Source organism: Macrobrachium nipponense, chromosome 14 (genome assembly GCF_015104395.2).
Source record: "Macrobrachium nipponense isolate FS-2020 chromosome 14, ASM1510439v2, whole genome shotgun sequence".
Taxonomy (NCBI): domain Eukaryota; kingdom Metazoa; phylum Arthropoda; class Malacostraca; order Decapoda; family Palaemonidae; genus Macrobrachium; species Macrobrachium nipponense.
In genome coordinates, this window is record NC_087207.1 from 64,196,219 (window position 1) to 64,206,874 (window position 10,656).

General features: G+C 40.7%; 1 protein-coding gene across 6 annotated transcripts in view; it reads right to left on the reverse strand.

Moving 5' to 3' along the window:
• LOC135226565 (AT-rich interactive domain-containing protein 3C-like) overlaps nucleotides 1-10,656 on the reverse strand; it is a 337,603-nt gene that overhangs the window by 195,178 nt on the left and 131,769 nt on the right. For 4 of the 6 annotated variants that reach the window (XM_064266246.1, XM_064266243.1, XM_064266244.1 and 1 more), the window contains exon 4: nucleotides 322-366. The exons of the other annotated variants lie outside the window; for them this stretch is intronic. In XM_064266246.1, coding sequence (XP_064122316.1) covers nucleotides 322-366 — 45 coding nt within the window. The remainder of the gene's footprint in view (nucleotides 1-321; nucleotides 367-10,656) is intronic. 6 annotated transcript variants of the gene reach the window in all.

A 10,656-nucleotide genomic window follows, 5' to 3' on the forward strand; every position in this document is an offset into this window, starting at 1 on the left:
TAATAAGCTACGTTGACTGTTATGTGATATAAGGAGAAATAATATCTAAACTTGTTGAGCAATGATCTAAATGATTGAAAATACATATGAAATACGGTGTACCCACAGGGCATCTTGATCACTTGATACTTCTTAAATTAGAGGGGAACAATAAAATGGCTGGACAAGGTGAGTAAACGGCACAAGCAGCAGTAGGATGGGATGGATGCGGGTTAAATACTACTACTCTACTGAGAAGGCTTCATACGCAACATAATGAGACAAGGGGCCAGAATGTGTGATAGGTGAACGAAAATTGTGCACTTAGACTCTTTTACTTACTTCACTTGCCGGGGACCAGAAACGTTCAGGGGCAGGGTACGCTACCTGCAACAAATACGAACAAATAAACAAATATAAATGCAACACGTAACCGTCACACAATAATAATAATAATAATAATAATAATAATAATAATAATAATAATAATAATAATAATTTAACTTCAACAAGAGTTTGCATTAAGGGGAGGCTTCCGAGATGAAGACCAAGGGTTCTGCCACATCCATTCTTCAACTAGATCAAGAATGAATTGATAAAATTTCCAGATTCAGTGGTTTCTTGTGAATGCAGATGAGACTCATAAAAATACAGGGACGATTACCTTTATATAATTTCATCTTTACATTTCTAAGTTACAGTGGTGATGAGCATTCTTTTAAAGTGCTGTGCATTACAGCACTATTGTAAGCAACAGCCATCAACTCAACACTTCATAAACTGCAATCCAATCCAATCCATCCTTGTATCTAACCTACCCTTTTTTTACTTCTATGTAATTTTGGTTGGCTCCTTTACTCAACAAATTCTACGCAAACACCTACAGCTCGTCTACACTTTTTCCTCTATACACACCCACAATCGCGCTTTCCTGAATACAGTTTCCTTAATAGTAATGATAAGCATTCTGTGTCCGAATGGCTGAACATCTCCTTTCTGCAATGTCTTTTGAATGGATTACTTGACATTCCCTGCTACTTGAGGCTTCTGGGTTGCCAAAGGTGAAATATTTAGTTGCTTATGCAAGGCTGTAGCCACGCAACCAGCGTTCTGGAACCTAGCACTTCTTCCGTATCACTCTAGTTGGGAAATCGGGGTTTACCGGAACGAGGATAAACTGAAACAAGTTTTGTTTATCTATATATCTATTTATCTTTCTACTGATCACATGCAATTTCATCCAGTGTTATTTGGTATTCATTCATCTTATTAATGCTTTTACTGATCACTAGTGCATTTCATCCAGTGTTATTTGGTATTCATTCATCTTGACATCTTTCTATTCATCAAACACGTTATGTCTTCTACTCCTCGACTCCTTCCCAACCTTCTTACATAATGAAGTGCTTATTTGACAAAAGTTCCAGTTATGATCATGCAGTTGTAGGATAACGTTGTAGCAACAATGGTCTGATGTTATAGGTCACCTTAGTCATGTTTTAGGTCACCCCAGTCAAAAGAAATCGTCTTTTTCTAATATTAATTATTATCATCATTATCACGCGTCCAAAGAATTATGATGACTGTTACTTTTATCATTCAAAAAAAGAGACGCCCAGACCTTCAGAAAGGGAGAGGCGCAAATACAAAATACAATCTTAGGGAAAACGACGATGTAACCTGGCCATAACGTTAGAGCCATGTGTTGAGGAGGGCACGGAGGGCGCAGGCCTCCTTCCTTCCCGATTAATCGGACCAGATATTAGCTACCGAAATAGTCTGGCTGTGCTGGGGGCCACAACAGAGAGAGAGAGAGAGAGAGAGAGAGAGAGAGAGAGAGAGAGAGAGAGAGAGAGAGAAGTCGGAACGACATATTTCCACATTAGATGAATTATCCATTGTAAGTTATCTTGAAACTTGGACAAAAATTTTGCAAATTTATGCTAACGCATATGCAGTGGTCAATGTCAATTCAAAACAATAAAGATTCCCCTTCAAGCTGATCAATGAATGAAGTCGAAGGAAGAGAGGAGTACAACAAACTAGCATCTACCTCAACATCGGCTAGGCAAAGACACTAAAATCTTGATAGACACTAAACACCTTGAAAGACACTAAACACAATACACAGGTATAGGTATGCTATGCTGACCTAATGCAAAAATCTTGTGAATGCTAAAGGACCACCAACTACGGCTAAAAGACGCTGTCAAGAGACAAAAATTACCCATGAAAATTATAAGATACTGATGAGGCAAAAAGACAAATCCCCGTCCCCAAGGGCTAATCGCAAGAACTGTATTGCCAGATTCTCGTCCTTTTAACAATGTCAGGAAAAATCACTAGTCACTGGGATACTTATACGGCAATAAACAGAAAAGACCCCAGTAAACTAAGGGAAACTCCTCCATGAAGCTAAAAACCCCATCAAAGTAGAGAGAGTCCCGTCCCTCTCCACTTGAGCATAAAATCATGTTGCCAGATTCGCAGCCTCTAAGAACTTGTGGGAAAAGACTGAGCACTGCGATGCACAACACGAGGCAACAGGAGAGAAGCAACATTGTTACGTAAGCCTAAGGCAAGACCCAAGGAGCCTCGGAGGAAACCCTTGCGCGTTAAATGACGAAACAGACAAATGATACAAAAGCCGCAGTCGACCGCCATCGACAAGACCGTCTGTTATCCGGAAAATCTGGAAAGATGGCGTTGAACCCGTGACCTTTAGACTGTGTCACCGAGAACCGATGTGCGGCAAGGTGACACTTGGTAGCCGTGGATTCTCCCTCTCTGCCCAAACCCAAAACGTTCCCAGGTCACCTTTGTGACCTGTTCCTTTACCCTACAACTCCCTCATAAAAACCCGGATACCAACACTCCTACCCGAGCATGACCTCCCAGGGTACATCTCCTATGACCCCTGGACCCCTGATAAGAGTTGACGAGGAAGCCAGGATGCGGCAGAGGCTGACCCGCAATAACCATTTAGTCATGGTAGCCATTATCACCTTTTTAATAACCCAATAAAAAAGTATACAGTTTAACAATTCTTACGTTCTCTTTTAAACAGAACTCCTCTTAAGCTACAAACCACACCTACATATCAGCTCAAAATGTTTGTGATAAGCAGCAACAGCACATCGCCCTATTTTCATGACAGACGTGATCTTAAAAGATAAATGGATGGACACACATGTACTGTCTTCCACGAATATAAGCCATTTCTCTTCAAGATAATGAAGAAAATATGTTCAATCCAAAAATGAAAACTGGTTTCTTCTGAAACTCTTCAAAGTACCACATTCACATTAAGGAGGGCGTTGCCATTTAGAAGAGCCTTTAGCCTTTATCATTTCATTGAAATACCAAAATTTAATCATTTAATAAAATATATTTTTGGATAACTTTGTAATAAGAACGCTGGAAAATTGCCCGTTCGCATCACACCAAATTTTCAGCTACCCACCTCTTGAGATCAAGTCTATTTACTTCTGTATCAAAACATTTCCTGGATTTTTACTCGAGAGAGTAAAGAACTCAGGGATATTTTTTTTTTTGTGCAATATTTCTCAAAGCAAAACCTTCACATACCAGTAAAAAAAATACAACTGAAATGTGGCCAGGAATTTTACTTGGAGAGTACACCCTCGAGTTCTAGTCCGACTAACATCTCAAAGCAAACAAAGCAGAGGAAAGAACAAAAACGACAATCGAACAAAGTGACGAAATCTCCTAAGCCTTAAGTACAGATGTTTATAGTAAGTGAAGACGTCAAGTCAGAACTGCTCCTCTGTTGGAGCTGCCCACTACCACCGCCACCGCCACCGATACCCTAAGGCTAGCGAAACCCGGCCTCCAGCACCCTTCAGAAACTATTAAAACGTCGCGAATAGATGCTAAAAACCTGACATGTGTCGCGGAGATCATAACCAAGCCTATAAGCGGGACACGAGAGAAACCAGACCTACTCATCCAGGGAGGCATCGAGCAGCCATAACTCGAGGCCTAGAGCTTTGTAAAGAATACATCTCAGTGTCATCAGTGATGCTCCCGACGACATGCTCACATTCGTTTCTCGAAGGGCTCTCTGATGGCTTCGCCCCTTCTCTCGACGTCTCTTTGCAAGAGAAAGGCGCTCCTGTCGCCCCTGTCCCTGCTCCGTCACTCAACAAGAGATCAAAAAATCAATTCATTGTTCGGGACAACTGTAGTGGTGAAGTCCACGACTGCTGTTTGGCGGGAGGAACGTGAGAAGGACTTCTGGGAAACGTCTGACCGAAAAGAACAGCGCTTTCAGTGACATTTGCGGAATTCTTTCAAAGATAAGAAAATGGGAACTCCAAAAAACTCAATAAGTATCATTGACCTTTAATAAAGCAACTATCCCAGATATAATAATTAAATGTTGTTTCAGTACAGAATTTATAAACTTTCGAAATGAGTGAATTCAAATCAGAAGCGCCAACATCGAGGTGGTTGATGCCTTTCAGCAGCACATGACGTTCCCCTGTTATTATTACTATTAATAGTTGCAGTTGGTCACATTACAGCAGTGTAATTATCAGACGATCAAAACTCTATATCCTGCTTGGAAATTCGTCCTGTCATCATGGAAACCACAGACAAGCTAACTTTCCCTGGGAATTTTGACATTAAGAGAATATAAAAGGATGGCACAACACCACTATTTTCTGAATCTCCATCGAATATCTTCCGTTCCATGTGTCACTTCTTCTGTTTCTCGAAGATTGGAGTCATTGATGGAGTAGGAACCATGAAATTGCTTCGCCTTCCTTCTTTCCTCAAGGGCCAACCAACCCCTTCGCCCCTCGCACCAATCATGACCATCCAAAAATAGGAACCATGTGGAACGATTTTACCAGGAGGCGATTTCGCTATTTGACTTTAGAAGAATTCCAACCAATTTTCTGTAGTTGTCCTTTTCAATCGTGAAAAAGGGGAGGGGCGAAAGGATAGGGGGGAGGGGTGGGGGCTGAAGCCCACGTGATGATTCTCTCAGTAGGGGTAGTTTGTTGTAGTAGCAGTAGTCCTAAAATTGGGGGATGGGAGTGGGGATGGGGAGGAGGAATGAAGTAATACGCCCATCATGTGCCAATAGGGGCGATAACGTGAACGGCATCAATACAATTCTCAGTCTTGTCGAATTCTAGGCCTATGTGCCCCTTGGAGAGGACCAACGCTCTGGTGCCACGGAGAGGAAAAGGGAGAGGGATGAGCGAAGGACCCTAATGTTGTGGCACAAGAGAAGATGGACTGGGTATACATGGAAGGGGAGAGAAGTAGCTGGCCTTGGGGGAGTCGAGAGCAGAAGAGAAGGAGGAGAAGGAGGAGGCGGAGGAGGGAGGGAGGGAGGAGAGGAGGATCTGCCTTACAGAAAGAGAAAACATGTGTTCTGATTTCCTGGGCCCAATGACAGGGTCATAAATCCGAAGGGAGCCGATGATGTGGCCCCCAACACAAAAATATCCCCTTTTCGATCCTCTGTTTACACATCTGGTTCTGACTAGCAACTTTATATTTAGAGACAAATATCGCATTACAAGGAGACTGATGCTCTGCCCTAATCATTTCCAGGGAAATCTAAACGCATCTAAAGAAACATCACTGAATGCACTGGAAGGACTGGAACGTATGACGCCTGCTGTACATGGCAACAATACATTGTATGCAAATGATGATAAAAGTAGATTCGCCGGTATTCAGGTGAACTATATAATTTCTGGGTAGATGTTATCAATCTGATTTTTATTGCAAAAATATTAAAAAGTCAAAAGATTAAAAATACTCTTATTCCTTACAAGGCATCCTAGAAAACTGTTCAGTAAGTGGAGTTTCATGTCAGGAAATTGATAATAATCTTTAAGAACAAATGAAAAAAGTACATTACTAGATCATATTGTTAAATTTTGGATGCCTCTTAAAATAAAACATTCTTCATTACCATCTGTTACAGTAAAGCGAATAGTTCTGTGAAAATCCAGAATTCGTGTGATCCGAAGAAATTACTATTGTACAGAAATATATATTACATATTTAACCAAACTCCATTAATGTAAAATGGTTCAAGTGTAATTGCGACTAAGTTACTAACCCGAAACTTCTTACAACACAAAACATTGGAAGCCCAGTTCAGAATGCACAACCAAAAACACACAACTGACATTCGATTAGTTCCAGAAGTAAGTGAACAGCGGAGCTCTTTTTCTCTCGAAAATACAGACAAGAAAATTTCAGAATTAATTGTGGATTGTAACTTCTCTAACTCTCAAAAGTATAAACGATCTCTCTCTCTCTCTCTCTCTCTCTCTCTCTCTCTCTCTCTCTCTCTCTCTCTCTCTCCTTACCACCCAGGGATTAAACATCTCAGAGATATCCAGTTTCAGAGGATCGATAGAGGGGGGAACGAGAATTAATGGGTTCATTCCTTACGGATTAACATCTATGACGTCGACAGCAAGGTCTTAAAAGTGAAGATTACTACGATGCAGTTTCTTTCGAAATAATAGTATAATACTACAATATACTTCTCAAAGGCCAGGCTATAAAAAAAATACTGTTGATTTATTGATTTCAAGAGAAAGTGATTACGCAAGGTGAAAATGCTTTAAAACTTTATCTGGTGATGTAGACTGTCCTAAGACACAGTACTCATATTGATACTAAACCAACAGATAATATTCATAAATCTAATAAAACTTAACTTTTTTTTACCCTAGACTAATGCAAAAATTTATCCTCAACGCTTCAAATTCTTATAACCTTTACTTCCCATTACATCAATTTGACTATTCAGACAGTTTTCTACGAAGGGCGTCTGTCTGTTTGCCTGTCTATCAACATATAACGAAACATCGTACCAAAACCTCTTCGATTTTAAAGCAGATTTATATTACCCAGCCTTCTTGCTTCACGTCAGTCACATAACATCCCAACGGTGCACTTGATGAAAGACCTGAAATATTTGCCAGAAGCAGCTACATCATCTGAATGCGGTTTTGTCATCGTACCTCAGCTACAATGGAGGAACGCATATAGTACAATACCGATGGCAAGGAGGAAGCTCACAAAGGAGGCACTGTCGCGACCTTAGAGAATATGTGACCTCTTAGTCTTTGATCTTCGTGCAATTAGGATCATCCCACGTGGACCCAGTTCCCTGCTTTTGGATAAACCAGTATTTGGTATTAAGGAATCTACTCTACACTGACAGAGGGGAAGTTAATATTATTGACTTAGTATGTCGCTCAAAACAGCCGGTTCGCATTATGACTAACTGCCTGCGACCAACAACGATGAGATGACCGGGTCTAGGCCACAAGAAAAGAAGTCAGACCTTTCGCTATTAGACAACAAAAGGATTTAATACACGTTCCTCGGTGGGTAAAACATGGTTCAAATGGCAATTAAAATATCCATCATGGCTCACAGTTTTCTTGGAAGTAAAATATCAAGCCACTTTGCAATAATGCAAAAATAAAAAATAAATAAATAAAAATAAGTATAAGTAAAACCTAGCGCCTATAAAAGCAGTATTATCATCGAGGAAAAAATGACTGCCTTGGATAATAACTGGATGCGCCTTTCTTGTCTTTTATAGTGTAAACAATTCACCTTTAAAATCAAATCACCCCATAAATAAAATGATCTCACCTCCTACAGCAGCAAAACAGTTCACTTCATTACAGAATATAACTAATATATGCTCACACGGTCTTCACTTATGAAACTTACTTAACTTGGCAATAAAGAGCAATAGAGGTATCCTCCTAACTGCTCAAGATATCAGTACATAAAATCCGACGAGTCTAGGGCAGGACGGAAAACTCAAAAACAAAGATGTGAAGGTTGACCTTAAAGGCGACTCCAGAGGTGCCCTGAAGGCTGACCTCATTCTACCATTACCAACCGATGCAGACAACTCATCTTTCAAAACGACCTTTTAGATGTCTTGGGGGTGACCCCGATCGGTGACCAGTGACAAGTTGGAACACAAGAGACTACAAATCATCCTTCACTTGGATTTCAACCAAATTTGATGGTCTCACATGTAGGCTACGTAATCTGATCACACATTTTACCAATAAACCCCAGAAGAAAATAACTAACTTCACATTACGTATGTATCTATACGTAACATACATTTTTCATTTGTTACTTGTCGCGCTATAGAAGTTTATAGAGAGAGAGAGAGAGAGAGAGAGAGAGAGAGAGAGAGAGAGAGAGAGAGAGAGAGGTATCAGCTATCCATAGAGAGGAACGGGATTCATCTAGAACAGACCAATTATTTCCTTTTCTGTCGATAGCTAAAACCAAACCTCAAAACAGTCTTGGCGTGTTCATGCTTTAACGACTGACTTGAAAGATGAAACCCATGAACAAGTTATTTAAAAATAAATACTTCCACAACAATAGCTGTTACGTATTTCACATTCCTGATCACCATAGTCTCTTTGCCAACTGTTAACGATCGGTTATCTATAATCACGTGTCTTACATTCTCAATAGCCTACCATAAGTCTTAACGTTACACCTTTACATTCGCCGCTATCAATTTCCATCTGGATATTGAAGCAATTATTTCTCTCATCCACTCCCGTGATTCCATCCTAAAGTCATACCTTATACGCACTACGCGCTGGTCAGCCACTCATATCACACTGCTACAATCATGCACTTCATCAACGGCTGCTGTTTTCCTAATTTTCATTCTCTTCACTGACATCCTGATGGCCTCCAAATGATGATTAATTAATTTACATCTGCCTTTCATCTTCCTTCCGTATTGAACAACTAAAACAATAACTCCACTGATTAACACCAGCATTCTATTCCAAGATCTATTCCTTCACTGTTCTTCCTCTTTCCATCTGCTTCCCTCACCTTCAAGTCCATTTTCTTTCTCAAATTCTTCAGTACATTTTCCATTAACTCCATTCTTTCCAATGATATACATATACAAGTGCAAATTCTACAGCTATTTGTCAAGCTGCATTAATAGGTGGTAGAAGCACGTGGAAAAGAATATTCCGGTCAACTTTCCAAGTATTTATGAGGGTGAAGAGATCAAACTCGGGCCCTATTTAAACATATCCGGTGAAAGAGGACCCGATGGAAATAACTAAAAAATGCGGATGCCAATATCTCTCTCTCTCTCCTCTCTCTCTCTCTCTCTCTCTCTCTCTCTCCTTCTCTCTCTCGTCTCCTCTCTTCGTCCCCTCCTCTCCGTCTCTCTCTTCAATCGTCTCTCTCTCTCTCTCCTCCTCCAAACGGTGGTAATAAATTCTGAGAAAGAATTTTGCTTGATTTGTACCAATCACTTTGAAGACTAAGCAGTATTCTACGGTTCGAGTCTGTCCATTCCGCTGGAAAAAAAAAAAAAAAAATCAAAAGTCAACGTAAACCAAATACGGAAATCAAGAACAATGGGGAAAAGAAAGGAAGGAGGGAGAGGGAGGGAGGAGGGACATCAGAGAGGAGGGGGGAGGGGAAGGGAGGGGAGAGATCTGAAACCCCTCCAGGCTTCTCCCCTCACAGGAGGAACGTTTCTTAACATTCCTGGGCATGACGACAATGGGGCAGAAATTCTCGGGTTGTGCGCCAGAGGGGAGGAATAAACAAGGGGAAGCCGATGGAAGGAAGAACTGGGTCTCCCTATCGTCAAATCGGAACCAATCAACGGAAAGCACGAGAACACGCAGAGGAAACAGACGATAAAAACAGAAACTTGGGGAAAAGGGAGAACGAGGCCGGAAAACCAACCAGTTTAAAATCAAAATTCAAAAAGAATAAGCGAACAGGAGAGAGTAAGAATGATATAGCACAGGACACAAAGGTAACGATGAACGAGAACAATCGGCAGATCAGAAAGCGAAGAACAATCTCAAATTGGGAGAGTATAGGAATTTTTCAGTTTTTAAGAAAATTCATCAAAGATTAAACTACAATTATAATCTCTTAGCTCCCGTTGGCCTCCAGGTTAAGACAAAAGTTTCAATTTCACAACTTGTGCCTGAGAAGTTGTCGCGGTCTTCAAGAAAATCACGAAAACTAAGATCAAGATATGGAAAATAGTGTTTTATGTACGTGGAAATACAATTTGAAATGAGAGAGAGAGAGAGAGAGAGAGAGAGAGAGAGAGAGAGAGAGAGAGAGGCACATGAGGAGAGGAGGAAGGAAGGGCACCAGAGGGGCATGATTCCTTCATTAGGGCCCCTCGCCCGTTAACAAAACAGGAAACAGATCCAATACCCGACACATGAAGGATTGCTCACCAGGCCGCGCTTTGACGTAAGGCTCATCCTGGCACTGCTCCCCGAGGCACTCACGCCCCTACAACCTAACACAATTGTTCCTGTTACCACTATGGCATAAGGTCCATAATGGAACATCTGTGTTTGGTATCATAGACCCAAAGGACGAAGACAAAAGACGAGAAACACAGAACTTTCTACTTTTAGGAGAGGGTTGGATAACGACGTCAAATTATGGAGCTCAAAAAACATAAGAAACTTATCGGTCCTTATATAAGCCAATGGGATACCATTCAAGAGAAAAAAATCATAATAGACTATGGTGGCAAAACATATACATTATAGCTAACTTTTTGTGTAACATTATTGTATTCTAATGTTCGTTTATGATTTACTGATTTTTTCCATT